The following is a 14,061-nucleotide window of genomic DNA, read 5'->3' as shown; positions in this document are numbered from 1 at the left end:
CTGATCATGTGCAGTTCGGGGAGAGTGGGTCCTGCAGCCCTAGAAATCCCAAAATGGAAAGAACGACCTCGCTCCTTCCTGCTTCAAGACTGGCCCAGCTGGCCACGGTCAAATGGCCTTCGCGGTGAATTCTTGTATAAGTCTCCGCGCTCGCACCACCCTTTTCTCTCCCTTCTTCGCTCTCATTTCTCCATCAATCAAACTCTTCATCTCGACTCCAACACCGCAATACCGCAACACCACCCTTTGACAGTCAGATAACCGCAAGTTCAAGAACGCAACTCCGCCATGGGTTTCTTGTCCAAGACGGAGGTCGCTCCTGCTGCCGTCGCGAAAGGCAGCGCAGCAAGCACGCCCTCCGACCAAACCCCCCTCTCCAACACGCCCGCGTCGCAGTCCATCGCATCTGGTATCCACGGGCACGCTGCCCCCGTCCCCCTTACTGCTGGTAATGAGCCAATGCTCACCTTCCTCGCTGTCCTGCTCGGCGCGATCGCGTCCATGGGTGGCTTCATCTTTGGCTACGAGTCTGGTCAAATCTCCGGTATGTCCCTCTCCACCATCACCCGCTCGCGATGCTTGCAGGTGCTAACAGGTGAATAGGTTTCCTCGCCATGGCCGACTTCCTCGCGCGCTTCGGCGAGAACGGCCAGTTCAGTGCTGCGCGCCAAGGAACAATCGTGGGCTTGCTCTGCATCGGTACGCTCGTTGGCTGTCTTGCCTCTGGATGGATCTGCGATCGCCTTGGCCGCAAGTGGACCATCTCTTCCGCGGCGTTCTTCTATATCATTGGTGTTGTTATTGAGGTTTCGTCCGAGAAGCAATGGGTGCAGTTTGCGATGGGACGATTCACCGCTGGGATGGGTATTGGTGCGCTGAGCACGAGTGTGCCGATGTATCAGAGTGAGAGTGTACCGAAGAATATTCGAGGTGCGACGGTTGCTTCGTATCAGCTGATGATAACGCTTGGTATTTGGACTGCTTATATGGTGAGTTACTTAACTTCCCTGATACAGCTGGATGCTAACAACTTACAGATCAACTGGCACACTGAAGCTGCTTTCGGCAACTCTGCCCAATGGAGAATCCCCAATGCTCTTTCCATGCTGTGGGCTCTCATCCTAGGCGGTTCCATCCTGTTCATGCCGGAATCTCCACGATTCGCCTACCGCATGGGCCGGGTGGAGGAAGCACGGAACACATTGGCTAGGTTGAACGGTGTCGATCCCTACTCCAAGCTGATTGACGACGAGGTCAAGGAAATCGATGATAAGTTGAAGGCAGACAACGCTCAGGGCGTTGCCCCATGGTATGAGATCTTCACCGGACCAAGCATGCTCTACCGTACCCTTCTCGGCATGATCCTCCAAGCTGGTCAGCAGCTCACTGGCGCCAACTTCTTCTTTTACTACGGCACAACTGTCTTCAAGTCCACTGGTATTGAGAACTCCTACATCACCTCCATAATTCTCGGTTCTGTCAACGTGGGAGCTACCATTGGTGGTCTCTGGATAGTCAAGAACTGTGGTCGCCGCAAGGCTTTGATGGCTGGCGCTGCATGGATGTTCATGTGCTTCATGATCTACGCTTTCGTCGGCTCCTTCGTTCTCGACGCCAATAACCCCATGGCTACCCCCACCGCTGGTAAAGTCTTGATTGTCTTCACCTGTCTCTTCATCGTAGCCTTCGCCACAACCTGGGGCCCTCTCGTCTGGGCTGTCGTCGGAGAAATGTACCCGTCCCGCTACCGTGCTCCTGCCATGGCTGTTGCCACTGCCTCGAACTGGCTCTTCAACTTCCTGATCTCCTTCTTCACAACCTTCATCACGAACGCGATCCACTACTTCTACGGTCTCGTCTTCGGCGGCTGCTGCTTGGCGCTGTTCTTCATTGTTTATTTCTTCATGATGGAGACCAAGGACCGCAGCTTGGAGGAGATCGATACTATGTATACTTCTGGCGTTAACCCACGGAAGAGCGCTGGCTGGAAGCCCAGTGTCTTGCCTGCTGATGTTAAGGTGGCTGAGAATAAGGAGACTGTCCCGGCTCGTTTGATGGCCCACGATGAGCGAGCCTTCCCTGAGAATCCGAACTCGAAGCCGGCGATGGCTCAGAACCCGACTCAGGCCGTTTAATTATGGTTGGGAAAGTAAGTTGTGTAGGCATGTATTGGGAGGTGTGCCAAGAAGATAAAAGTTGCTTGCAAATGGATGGTGTATAAAATCTGAGGGAGTTTGTTGTTGCATGCACGTGGCTGCATGGCTGATTGGCGTTGAGATACTTGAAAGGTGATGGTTGCGTTGGTGGAGTTTATTGTCCATCGCTGGTGTAAAGCAGCTGTTACGAGGACTGGTAAACTCTTGCTTTTCTGCGTTGTACAATACAATACTGCAGTACGCTTTTGTTCGTAGAGAATAGATGCCACAAAATCTCAATACTCTTGCCCAAAAGTGCCTTCGAAGTCGACGGGAGGATGTGGTTCTCAATCACGTGACTCTTGATTTACCTCCTTGTGGAAGGCGCCAATGATCCTCCTCTCCTCTTTCTCCTTTCTCTTCATTCTTCCACTTCGTTTATCTTCACTCATAATCCCGCGAACAGACCTCCAAGAGACTCGTCCACCTCTCCACGCAACAATATTCGCGAGGAATGACCAGGTACCACCTTGCAGAGAGGACGAGGACCTGTACGACTCCAAATCCGCACCCGCTCCGTGACTCGTGTCTGATACCCGCTCCTCGATCGATCGGCCTTCCATCACTTTGTCCGATGTTCGAGGTTGCTCGGAACGGAATGAGCTGCGATTTTCTGGGTTTGTGTCCAAGATTCATTCACGCAGACTTCGGTCCTCTCGAACTGCAATCGCGTCTTGCGAAGACATCAGCATTTCGACTTCGATGCTCGAGGCGTTGGCCTGAACAACATGGAGCAGTATTTTGCTGGCTCTCCGGCGGCGTCGCGGGGCGATCCAATCATCGGAACAGACAGAATGCGAGTGTTTTGGTCGAGCCTTGCCAGGCAGCACAACCTGTCAACTTGCATGATTACGTCCCTGTCGCTCCTGCCAGCCAATGCGGAGCCTCCACATCAGAGCCTTGCAGCTCTCCAGATCTATCCAGTGAAGCAGCCATGCAACCACTAGAACCATTGGACAGCTGACTAATAAGGTTACGCCTGCCTGCCAGGATCGAGTCGATGCATCCGTGTTGCCTTTCAACATCCGTCAACACGCCCAGAATTCTGAAGGCCTACGATACACGTCGCATCTCCCGAAATGCTCTGCGATGTTTGTAAGTCCATTAACGTCTTTGCCGAGGAGGCATGGGGTCCCCATCATGCAAACCTCCGCGCCGTTTACCAAGCCGCCGAACAAGGCTGTGAACTGTGTCGAGAACTCCGTGTCGAGAACTCCGTGTCGAGAAAGAACGTGAACTCCCTTTATTAAACATGGACCCTCGGATTACCTACAAGATTTATTCTGAGTACCCCTGTGCCATTAAATCCGTTCATTTCTTCACCGAAAATCTAATGCAACTCGGCGGCTATTTTGCAGAATTCGAGATATATGTTGAGCACGACTGCGCTCCAGAGCTGGCAGAACTGGTCGAAGGCAGGCCGAGCTTCGCAACGCCATACTCGGATGGTTGTTTTGCCCTGATAAACACATGGATGAGAGAATGTGCCGAAAGTCATGAGAGTTACTGCCCTTGTGAAACCGAGGCACCTTTACCCACTAGGGTTCTGGATATCAGGATAGGAGGAGGCGATAGTCCAATTTTTTTGAAAGTCGCAAATCCAAGGGAGGTTGGTGCCTATGTTACACTCAGCCATTGTGTAAGTATACTTTTTTCAATCTCACTGGTATTGTTCGTTGCCTGTCGCCTGAGGAATATGGACCTAATCAAATGTCTACGGCACAGTGGGGACCGAAACCGCACTTTCGCACGACACTCTCCAATATCGCAGATTTCGAGCAGTCGATCTCACTAGAAGACCTTCCAAGAACTTTTCAAGACGCTATCCTTGTCGCTAGGAGACTCGGATTTCGGTTTCTTTGGATAGACTCCTTGTGTATTATCCAAGATAGCCATGAAGATTGGGTCCAGGAAGCAGCTTCAATGCACCTCTATTATAAGAGATCAGCTTTGACCATTGCTGTCGATTGTGCTAGCGGAGACCATGAAGGATTTCTTCATTTAGAAAGGAAAAATGATCCCCCACTCGCTATTTTACCCTCGGTAGGCTTGCCTTTTGAACGGGTCTCTGGCACCCGTCTTGGTTCAACACAGAGTCTACCAGTGGTATAAAGTCCAATCAGTAACATCTTGTTGAGGCATCGTAGGATGAAGGACGAAGATCACTTGTCAAAACATGGCTGGACACTGCAAGAGACTCTTCTGTCTCCACGCACAATCCATTATTCGGCAACAGAACTGAAATGGAACTGTCAAAAGAGGAGTTGCTTTGAAATAAAGCCCAATGAGGATCCGGACAATCCCCATAGGGAGCAAGGGTTTCTCATCCTATCCAATTTTCTATCGATTGATAAGAAAAACTTGGAAACAGGTTATCGTAATGCCTTCCAACGGTGGTACAATATCCTAGATGACTACGCCTTTCGTGCTCTTTCGGTCTCATCGGACAAACTCCCAGCAATATCGGGCCTGGCTCATGAGTTCTCCAACCAGATACATTCCACTTATAAAGCAGGCATCTGGCTTGAGGATATTCATTGCGGGCTTATTTGGAGCTACTCCGAACATGGTATCAAACCAGATTCATATCGAGCACCTTCCTGGAGCTGGGCTGCTATGGATTGCTTTCGGACTGGGAAATCCGATTCTCCGAACAAGCTCTATTTTTGGCTCAGTTCTCGTCTAGATAAGCATTCTATAATTGCCAAGGCTGAAGTGCTGGATATCGAGGTAATATTGAAAGATAACGACCCCTACGGTGCTGTCATTGGGGGCGAGCTCACTCTCAGGACCTTCTGGGTCAACTGGCCGTGGAAGCGAATGCGGGGATCGGATACGATGCGGACCCTGCAACCTATTGTTGCCAAAAGAATCTACACCAAATACCTAGTATACCGGGACCTGGATTGCAACTTCGATGAGGTGGCAAAGAAGGAGCCCACTTATTCCAATCCTGACTATTATCTCGATGTCAGCCTTGTTCAGGTTATGCGGGACAGGTCTAGCCACTTCGCGCTTTTACTGAAGCCTGCGAAAGGCGAAGGAAACGAGGGGAAATTTGTCAGGGTTGGAGTTGCTCAATTGCCATGTGAACGAAAAGAGTCTGGACTTGAGCTGACAGAGACTGAATTTGGGCTGACAGGGACTGGACTTGAGCAAGCAGGTTGGGTGAAACGAGATGTGACAATCATCTAGACCATCTTGTGGCAGCCAAGAACAGCGGCGCGGGGGTTTCAACTTCAATTTCTCAAGTGAAGCTAGATCATCTCTGCCACCCTTACCGATAAATGCTCTTCCAGCTAAAGTATATCAAACATGCCTCTTCCTCTGCCTATGAGATCCTGAATCTCAAAGATTAAAGCCTTGTCTGTGCTCTAGTCCAGATATACGTGAGATCTCGAATCGAGACATTGATAAATTTCGTCCATCGCCAGGCAATCGGAATTGGATGCTCGGCTGCCATACTTTTCTTCTTCTTCTTCAAAACAGCGGTCGTCACATCAATAGAGAGGACTATAAAATGACCACCCACAGTTGGTATCATACAATCGTTGTCTCACTCCGTGAGCAACACAGCCCAAGGTTTCTCTTCATGCTGGTTCCTGGACCATAATTCCACGAGACCTTGCTCTCGACCTTGAAGTGCAGCCTGACGAACTTCTCAACTCGGCTCAAGCAGCTGCTAGTCTGGGCATCTCGCTGGAAGAACTGGTACTGTGAAGATTGCTATCGGGCATCGCTGAAGGTGGATAAAGACGAGGAGCACAGAAGAGGTTGGCATCGCCCTGCCACAGCTCGACAGATATCTCTATTACTCGTGGGAGACTGGCGTCTCCGCCTAGCTACACCCGAAAATCTCGTGGTATGAACTTCCTCGCTACCATTAAATATCGGTAACTGAAGTAACACGGCTAAGCTTCGCTCTCAGAACACTTAGACTGTATGCTCTCATACTCTCAAAATCTTTTCAAACTTCTTAAACTAACCTATCTCTTTTGAACATCATTCTCCAAGACCTCAACCCGAGTCTCCCTCCATCTCCACCGACAACATCGCCGCCAGACCCGCTGCACACGAAGTCCCAGACGCAACAGCTATCGTAACACTCTTCATCTGCATTCCGCGATCGCCTACCGCATACACGCCCTTCACATTCGTCTCGTAGAATGGAGATGTGGTCGCTATACTGCCTCTTGCTGTGGCCTCAAGCCCAAGTCGCTCTGCCCACTCTCAATTGACTTTATATTTCGGATTGTGGACCAGAAAGGAGGTCTTGTTGCACATCTCGACAGAGCGTGACAGAGGCCGAAAATGGGCCGCCTGTCTTTCTGGGAGACAGCCATATTTGGGAAATGAGCTCGGAGATTGAACGCTTGCCACATAGAACTAGATGCTTGATTACTCGTAACTAAGTGAAGTGAAATGTACTCGAGTAGGGACGCCGAATGGCTGAGTAATCCAGTTGAGGGTTGGCATTGCTCTACGCTGCAGTCTTATTGGGCGAGACTCTTTCTCAACCTGGGATGATCGTAACGTCCAATCGCAGCTAGGAGAGAAAGAGCTTACTCAGGTTTGGAAAGTTTGTCCATGCAATCACAATTGTTTTGCAGGAGAAACGGAATCCTCAGAAGACCATCGACTCAAGTGACTGACCTTGTACATGGCTGCAGACAATCTTCCCTCCATCGTCAGATCCGGGGTGCAAGCCCTCGCAGAAAGGTTTTATTGCACATCGCTTAAATGTTCGAAAAGTTCTTGTACATTGAGACACATTTCAAGCCTTATCTTGAGGTGATTTTTTTTGCGCATTACTCCAATTTTTTAAAGGATTTCGGACATTAAGGTTCCCCTTAATAACAGGGCACATTATCTTTGCACTATAAAGTCACACACTCTTGCTACAATTGTATGATCCACGGAAGGAATCTCTGCAAGTCGTCGAGGCTTGGATGTAATAGGGCTGGAGGCGAGAATATGGAGGGTCAAGTAAGTCAATAAAGGTAACTCTTCGCCTCTCGACTCAGCTTGAACGATCGAAGAAAAACTGACAAACAAGTTCAACGGGGATACGAGAAGATCACCTTGAGGCCACATAGTTCACGAAGTCGTGCAAGTAGAAGAACGAGAGCTCTGTCATCGACGCAACGATCCGAACTTTGGAGGTGATGTGGCGGAGATGAGGAGGTGAGACGTGAAGAAGTTGGATATGCAGCAGAAGCCATCTTAGGAAGGCGGTGTAGGTTAGAATCCATCTCATCTTCGGGAAAAAGCGGGCCGAGCCACTTTCGCCGTAGCTCAAGGAACACACCCACCTTGCTTTTCTCCTCAAACCTCCTTCTTCACCATCATAACACATATTTTCGGCAACATGACGAAATGGATTCAATGCGCGCAGATTGCGCCGTACCAACTCCGTTTCTCTTTGCACTCCTTTAATCTAAAGTTTTCCACGTTTTCATCGCTTGTTTTCCGTGTTCTGTTTCGTGGGTTGACTTCTGAGGCTTCAGTGGTTTGATCTGAGCGATCATTCAAGCACCCAAACTTGCAAGTCGGCATCTCACGCGCTCGAATCCTTTTCTGATTCGCTGCAGAGACTGGACTTCCGTGATCTTTGAGAGTTGTAAAGAAGATACTTTCTCATGGCTTCGGTGCGAAGTATCGCGAAAATCCGGGATGGTTGGAGTTCATCTGAATCCCGTCGTCAAGACTCCGTTCGCATCAATTCATTGCTATTAAAGGTTGCGCCTTCCATCTGTCAAGTCATGTGCATGTTGAACTCATCAAAAGCTTGTTGCACAGCCTTCAATTCTTCCCATCACTTAGGCACGTTGTCCGGAGTCTCGAGACGTGAAATGTCGCGAGATCAAGCTTATAGTTATTTTGAGCCCATCACTCAGCCGCCCTCCCCTTTTCAGGTGACCCACCGAGGAACGAGCAAGGATCACAGTTTCTCCTGTATCATATCATATCTGATGTGACTGCGCCTCACTTGTTCACCCAATGCGTGAATATGCACAGGTGTTGTGGTGATCTAGTAATCAATTAGGGGATCTTGTGCCTGCTGTAACTTGCAGCGTTTGAGCTGCCCGAAAAGAAAAATTGACATATATTTAGCTCTTCGAAACTTGTGCTTGGTTTTTCTCTTCACCGGTCCTTCAGGCTGTCGGCCTTCATTCAAACTTAGATCATTGTCTAGTATCATTCGTTATTACTAGTCGATCTTCACTCTTTCTTCAATCTCTTGAATCTAATTTCTTGTTCTATACTTAATAATATCGCTCCTCTCCAAACAAACTCCACCATCAGCCCCACCAACTCGACCATGCGTTCTGCACTTATTCTCGTTTTGGCAGCGCTTGCCTCTTCAGTTGCAGCTCTCCCAGGAAGCTCGGATTACAGTTCATCTGGCGACAATTCCTACTCTTCCGGAGACAAATCTGGATCTTCTGAAAACTCGTCGTCAGGAGACTCACCATCATACGGAGGCAACAGCTACTCGAAGCCAAGCAACTCATACGACTCCAAGTCAAAAGACTCGTACGAGTCGAAATCGAAAGACTCCTATAAATCGAAACCATACGAAGTGAAGTCGTACACCAAGTCTGTATCTCACGAAACAAAAACACATTCGGAAGGGTACAAAGCAACCAAGACCCACGAAAACTACAGCAAGGAAACCAAAGCCTACAAAACACACAGCTACCTCGTCGGCACTCACGCTTCCTACAGCCAAGAGACGCACAGCGCTAAGTCGCACTCAACTAAGTCCAAAGACTGTAAGACGCACACTATGACATATACCCGCACTGAGAGTGCCGAGAGCGGTGGATACGTAAATTTCCTGTTCATACAGCACCATTATTCTTTACTGACTTGATATCCAGACTACCATCATCAACATCTCTTTCAGCACTGAGACATTTGGGGCAGGAACAACCCAAGTTTACACTCCTCCGGCTTCGACTCCTCTAGCAATCACTCAGACTTACTTCACCAGCACCAGCACCTCCTCTGTCAGCCAAGCGACGTCAACGCTTCTCACGCAACAAAACGCTACCACTATTGCGCCAATCACCTTCACTGGCGCAGCTACTCTGTCTGCAGGGACACAGTTGTACAGCTTGGCCGCTGCTAGTTTAGCTGCGTTGGTCATGCTGTGTCTTTGAGATTTCGTTGGACAGGGGAGATAATTGGGGGGACCGGGGGGCGTTAATGGTTGGGTCAGATTCCTCATTGGAGGATCTTTTATATACCCCTGCAACTGGTGTTTGGGAAGGGGGATTCAACAAGTGGAACTCAAGCTAAACATAGCCGGTAGATAGACCATAATTGAGAGGGTTAAGATCCAGTTACGGAGACATGTCACGTGCTGAGTCTGGGCCTTCAAAGCATTTCCTCTTTTGAGTTAAAGCAAACTTCTCCATAAAGTCATGGGATCTCTATATTCTTCTCAGTCCCTTAGTCTTTCTAATCGGGCCTAGTTTACATAAATCTATTGTCTTGCTTAATTTATGTTTATTGAAGGCTGCGATAATGTCTCCCACTTTTTGCATTCTCCTTGCTCCTTTCCTATTAAACCTTCCCGTCTACAATCCCCGGGAACCTCAACACATTCCAAAGTCCAATTCATCCGACACCTTACCGACTCGCCACAATACTTGACCAAGCCATTTAATTTCGAACTCTGGGAAATCGTACCGAGCACTGCAAGAACTTGCTCGGTCAGCCGACCACGATCATTATAGTTCTCGACTGCGCTCTTTAATTCTGAACTCTCAAGAAGAGCAGCAAGCCTCTCCATCCTTTGATCTTCATTCACCAATAAACCCAAAGCCGCTTCGCCAAGATTAACAAAGCACCCCATCCCTGCCTGAAATCCATCGAGATACCACATCACATTGCCCAAATATTCAGCGGCACCCTGTTCGCTCCACCTAGAATACCCTCTCTCCCAATCAATAGCTCCATCCTCGTTGCTCTTCTCCTAACCCCCGGCAATTTTATCAAGTTCGCCAGATCCCAAAAATGCAACTCCCAATAAGTTAAACACATTCTGTCCTTTATCATCCCAGAACCTCCCTGGAGAGTTTTGTGTGTTGGCCCAGATTAAGCCCGGGATATCCTTCGGAGTAATACCAATAATGAGGAGGCCGGTGTCGCGGAAAGCGTATCGCATAGGGAGGTAGCAAGGGCATTTCGCGGGTGAGATCATTCTGTCGAATCCTGGGTGTGTGATGATCTCTGCTACTTTGTCGGCGTCTTGGATAAAGTAATCCCGGATCTGGGTGCGAAGTTCCAAGGGGAAGGCGCGAAACGGAAGATTATAACTTCCCTCTGAAACTCTGTCCGCATTGCCGTTATATAAAGATTTTCTCTATTCGTGGAGACCCGGGCGAGGAAACTGAAATGAGACGAAGTTCAACATGTTCCGAGTGTTCAAGAACACTCTCAAGCAGAGTGCGGACATGACGCCAAGTTCGCGCCGCTACCATACGTTCTTCCCTCCTTTCCTACTCTTCAACCACCCTCTCTTTAAGTCCTCGGACATACCTCATCCACCCATCTTGCCACTTCTGCCGGTGCCCATGAATGATGGCTAGCGGCGCAACTTGCCGGTTAGGCGGTCCTATCTCCATTCTTGTCTTGCACTCCACCTTCAATCTCTCCCCGAATAACTTCCACAACCCCCTGAACTCCTCATAAACAGGAATCTGATCCGTGGATTCAGCAACCAGCACAATCTTCACGCGTTCCAGGTTCTCGAACTGCACTAGAAATGTTTCTAGTCCGGGAAGAATTGCCAGGGCGCTGCTTTCGAGGGTTGTGTTTTTGGGAAGCGGGGTGCGGGTCATAGAGGCGTAGGCAGCAAGCAGAAAGGGGCGGGGCGTTCGAGGGAGCGTGATTTCGACGCTCTTAACTACCTTCATTAAATCGGCCCTTCCTTGCAGAAGTGAGTACGCGAACTCCCACCGCGACGAAGCATCGTCATCTAACCACACTCCAACCTGTTCATCAATGGATACGTGTTCGACTCTACCGTAAAGCAATGAGGACACTTCGGCAAAGATCTGCTTGTTGGTGAAGAGGAGGGGAAGAGGCCCGATGTTGGAGAGTTTGAGATGTCCTGTTTTTGCGGTTGGAGAGTAGACGGAGGTTGTGAAGGGGGAGCTGGCGAGTGTCAAGGGGTGGAAGAGATGGTGATTTAGAGCGCGATTTATGCAGAGGGTAAAGATTTGATTGCGGAGTTCACCGGGGAGAGTTGTTAAGTATGAGGGAGGGGATTGGGTGGCTGATGAAGACATTCTGCAAGGTGTGCTTGGTCGAAGGGGGGATTTGAGAGATGATGAAAGGGATGAAATTTGTCACTTCAGGTGAGGGAAAGATGGAATGAATGGTTTTTAAAGGTTCGTGAGAACTGTCGACCGTGTTATTAGGCAGCAATGTGGTGAGGGATAGTGTGAGTATGGCTGGAAGGCAGCCTGGCACGTGGCACAACAGAGTGGCGTTTGACGCGCCAAGCCTTACAGCCCAGGACTTGTAGCTACGGAGTTGATGATAGGCTCCATGATCTCTCATCGAACCCAGATCCTTGTCTCGAGGAATGGCCCCAAATGTTCTGGGGAACACTCGTAACAAAAGCCCCGGAGTACAGGTCTGGAGCAGTATCTGCTGTCAAGCTCTATGATCTTCAGCGTGCTATATGATTTTGGGGTGGCCACTTGGCCTAACATAAACTGTGATCTGAGCCATATTCATATATCTCTCCAGGGCTCTCTTATGCATCTTCGATGGACATTAACTCCCAAATATGTACAAACTCAACCCCTCCTTCTACTTCGTCCGGATATGCTTCAACTTCTTATCACTCCACAGAAAATTATTCGCATACGCCTTCGGGATAATCTTCCTCCTGTTCGGCTCCTGCACAAAGTATTCGTATCCCTGTTTCTCTGCAAACTTGATGGCGTCCTCCTTACTCTTGAAGCTGAGATGTGTGCCTTGCATGAAATCGGCCGAGGATTGCCAGCCCATTAAAGGATTCTCCCATCGATGGCCTTTGGAGAGGATGTCCCAGTCCATGCGCCAGTGGTGGCCGTGCCAGTCGCCGGATTGAGTTGCTGTCTTTGCAGGTCGGTAGATGCTGCTTTGGTTAGATTTTGCCCTTCTTTATTAACGTAGATTCCTCATACCGGACAGTTCGAGCTTCGAGTTCAATCGGAGCACCGGACAACACAGCAGCAGGCAGGACATCCCCTTCTTCACTTCCATTCATTACTCGTTTCGGGATGGGGGAGAATGTTCTGATCCAATTAGCTTGATTCACAGCTGCCATTGAGAGCTCGGCTTACGATGACGCCTGATCAACCTCCGCCGTATAATCAGGTTGATTATGTCGCACTTGCACCTCCTTCTCCCCTCCTGTCTTCGCAATCCCCGCTCCGGACGCAGTATCAGAGGAGGTGAGTGGTGTGCCCAAAGCTGTGCTCTCGAATCGTACCGTGCCTGGGACAACTCGTCTTGTAAATGGCGCGCCTGCTCGGAGCAGTCGGCCTGCCATTGATGGTCGTAGGAGCGACATTGTGGGCTGCGCTCCTGTGGAAGTCGCTGTGAAGTGTTGTAGTCTATCGTTGTTGCGGAGCTTGAGGTTTGAAGTTATTAGTCAGCGATCTCTCTAGCGCAAAGGGAGCTTTTCCGACCTTCAACAACCTTCCGAAGACATCGGATCGCAACTTTCCCCTCACACATTCATCACGACACTCGATTGAGGTATTGAACTCCATTGATTGAGGAGGCTTCTAGTATAGAAGTAGTGGGAAGATCAATTGGTCTGACGTGAACCTGTAGTTATCAAGATGAGCTTCGTCACTCGCCGGGCGCTCTCGACCCTCATTCCACCCAAGGTATGTCCTCTTCCAGCTCCTGGAGTCACCTTGGATCTATCTGCTAACTGAATGACAGGTGGCCTCACCAACTGTAAGTTCTCAACCTCCAACAACATTCCCAATTGAAGCCCCAACGATCCTCTGCGCAAACCGCGATAGCCGAGCGACGACACATGCAGAAGAACACATCTGATGGGAAATAGGGAATCGGTGCTGCTCAAGATGCTGCCCGCATGCAACGCGTAGTCAGCTTTTACGAAAAGCTTCCTCGAGGTGCCGCACCAGCAGTCAAGCCCAAAGGTCTCCTCGGAAGATACCAAGCTCGATACTTTGGGAAGAACCCTTCTGGAGCACGTACGTTTTGCCCTTATGCAAAGTAAGAAAGGACTGGTTGCTGATTGAAGGACAGCTATCATTCATGCTATTGTGTTCCTAGTTGGCATTGGTTATGCTCAGAACTACTACTTCCATCTTCGTAAGTTTGGATGCTGGGGTTTACAGGGATGAAGCTAATATTTGTAGGCCACCACAAGAACAATGCTCATTAGATGGTCATGGGTCGGTGCTGGAACAGTAGGGAGATGAGGCTCTTATACGAAGAGGGGTGTGTAAATAAGGCATAGAAGAATACCAGTCCATTTGTCGACCGAGGTTCCTTGCAAGCTTTCATGTTGTGAGGCGTTGGGTCAGTAGACTGGAAGCTAAGCATCTGGTAAGCCCAGAAATCCCTGGCTCGAAATCGGAATTCTGGATATCACTTTGATATTTTGGACGGAACTCAAGGATGCCTATCCTTTGACCTCGGCAGTTGATTACGAAGAAATAAAACAAGATTTGAGAAGGTAACAATGGACCTATGGTACATCGTCGAAGTGACCCAGAGAGAGAAGCAGCCTGAGGATTGTGGCTGCTTATGGCATATTTCAACAACTCATCTATGTGTCAGAGACTGGATGACGACGTACTGTATGACTCGCGTAGCG

General features: G+C 49.3%; 7 protein-coding genes across 7 annotated transcripts; 5 read left to right on the top strand and 2 right to left on the bottom strand.

Annotated features, from left to right (window-relative positions):
- Positions 1 to 459: 459 nt before the first annotated feature.
- Positions 460 to 2,135, top strand: K444DRAFT_541752 (general substrate transporter; the record flags this gene model as incomplete). Its single annotated transcript, XM_024875823.1, has 3 exons — positions 460 to 544; positions 604 to 989; positions 1,038 to 2,135. The coding sequence occupies 3 exons, from the start codon at positions 460 to 462 to the stop codon at positions 2,133 to 2,135; spliced, it is 1,569 nt and encodes a 522-aa protein (XP_024730176.1).
- A 257-nt stretch (positions 2,136 to 2,392) lies between these two features.
- Positions 2,393 to 3,385, top strand: K444DRAFT_172213 (uncharacterized protein). The gene is made up of 2 exons (XM_024870746.1): positions 2,393 to 3,118; positions 3,168 to 3,385. The coding sequence occupies exons 1-2, from the start codon at positions 2,650 to 2,652 to the stop codon at positions 3,242 to 3,244; spliced, it is 546 nt and encodes a 181-aa protein (XP_024730175.1). The 5' UTR covers positions 2,393 to 2,649; the 3' UTR covers positions 3,245 to 3,385.
- Positions 3,386 to 3,447: 62 nt separating this feature from the next.
- K444DRAFT_635501 (HET-domain-containing protein) lies at positions 3,448 to 5,390 on the top strand (the record flags this gene model as incomplete). Its single annotated transcript, XM_024883871.1, has 3 exons — positions 3,448 to 3,834; positions 3,921 to 4,238; positions 4,455 to 5,390. The coding sequence occupies 3 exons, from the start codon at positions 3,448 to 3,450 to the stop codon at positions 5,388 to 5,390; spliced, it is 1,641 nt and encodes a 546-aa protein (XP_024730174.1).
- Positions 5,391 to 8,312: 2,922 nt separating this feature from the next.
- On the top strand, positions 8,313 to 9,658 carry K444DRAFT_668258 (uncharacterized protein). The gene is made up of 2 exons (XM_024887387.1): positions 8,313 to 9,027; positions 9,080 to 9,658. The coding sequence occupies exons 1-2, from the start codon at positions 8,518 to 8,520 to the stop codon at positions 9,359 to 9,361; spliced, it is 792 nt and encodes a 263-aa protein (XP_024730173.1). The 5' UTR covers positions 8,313 to 8,517; the 3' UTR covers positions 9,362 to 9,658.
- Positions 9,659 to 10,179: 521 nt separating this feature from the next.
- K444DRAFT_635499 (uncharacterized protein) lies at positions 10,180 to 11,497 on the bottom strand (the record flags this gene model as incomplete). Its single annotated transcript, XM_024883870.1, has 2 exons — positions 10,180 to 10,537; positions 10,746 to 11,497. 2 exons carry the CDS (start codon positions 11,495 to 11,497, stop codon positions 10,180 to 10,182), a joined length of 1,110 nt encoding a protein of 369 aa, XP_024730172.1.
- Positions 11,498 to 12,026: 529 nt separating this feature from the next.
- Positions 12,027 to 12,774, bottom strand: K444DRAFT_541910 (uncharacterized protein; the record flags this gene model as incomplete). The annotated part of the gene is made up of 3 exons (XM_024875835.1): positions 12,027 to 12,336; positions 12,386 to 12,496; positions 12,545 to 12,774. The coding sequence occupies 3 exons, from the start codon at positions 12,772 to 12,774 to the stop codon at positions 12,027 to 12,029; spliced, it is 651 nt and encodes a 216-aa protein (XP_024730171.1).
- Positions 12,775 to 12,945: 171 nt separating this feature from the next.
- On the top strand, positions 12,946 to 13,828 carry K444DRAFT_619246 (mitochondrial F1F0 ATP synthase-like protein subunit F). The gene is made up of 6 exons (XM_024881481.1): positions 12,946 to 12,962; positions 13,041 to 13,096; positions 13,155 to 13,169; positions 13,282 to 13,432; positions 13,488 to 13,553; positions 13,601 to 13,828. The coding sequence occupies exons 2-6, from the start codon at positions 13,049 to 13,051 to the stop codon at positions 13,624 to 13,626; spliced, it is 306 nt and encodes a 101-aa protein (XP_024730170.1). The 5' UTR covers positions 12,946 to 12,962; positions 13,041 to 13,048; the 3' UTR covers positions 13,627 to 13,828.
- Positions 13,829 to 14,061: the final 233 nt, after the last annotated feature.

Source organism: Hyaloscypha bicolor, assembly GCF_002865645.1.
Source record: "Hyaloscypha bicolor E unplaced genomic scaffold K444scaffold_157, whole genome shotgun sequence".
Taxonomy (NCBI): domain Eukaryota; kingdom Fungi; phylum Ascomycota; class Leotiomycetes; order Helotiales; family Hyaloscyphaceae; genus Hyaloscypha; species Hyaloscypha bicolor.
The sequence above is the reverse complement of the archived record's forward strand: the minus strand, read 5'-3'. Positions and strand labels throughout refer to the sequence as shown.

What these genes read in the sequence shown, in the direction of transcription:
- K444DRAFT_619246 (XM_024881481.1), top strand. Translation starts at nt 13,049, where the DNA reads ATGAGCTTCGTCACTCGCCGGGCGCTCTCGACCCTCATTCCACCCAAG. An exon ending in GAAGAACCCTTCTGGAGCAC is followed by an intron (nt 13,433 to 13,487) that starts GTACGTTTTGCC and finishes ATTGAAGGACAG; the next exon opens with CTATCATTCATGCTATTGTG. An exon ending in GAACTACTACTTCCATCTTC is followed by an intron (nt 13,554 to 13,600) that starts GTAAGTTTGGAT and finishes TAATATTTGTAG; the next exon opens with GCCACCACAAGAACAATGCT.
- K444DRAFT_172213 (XM_024870746.1), top strand. Translation starts at nt 2,650, where the DNA reads ATGACCAGGTACCACCTTGCAGAGAGGACGAGGACCTGTACGACTCCA. An exon ending in CAGCTCTCCAGATCTATCCA is followed by an intron (nt 3,119 to 3,167) that starts GTGAAGCAGCCA and finishes CTGACTAATAAG; the next exon opens with GTTACGCCTGCCTGCCAGGA.
- K444DRAFT_668258 (XM_024887387.1), top strand. Translation starts at nt 8,518, where the DNA reads ATGCGTTCTGCACTTATTCTCGTTTTGGCAGCGCTTGCCTCTTCAGTT. An exon ending in GTGCCGAGAGCGGTGGATAC is followed by an intron (nt 9,028 to 9,079) that starts GTAAATTTCCTG and finishes CTTGATATCCAG; the next exon opens with ACTACCATCATCAACATCTC.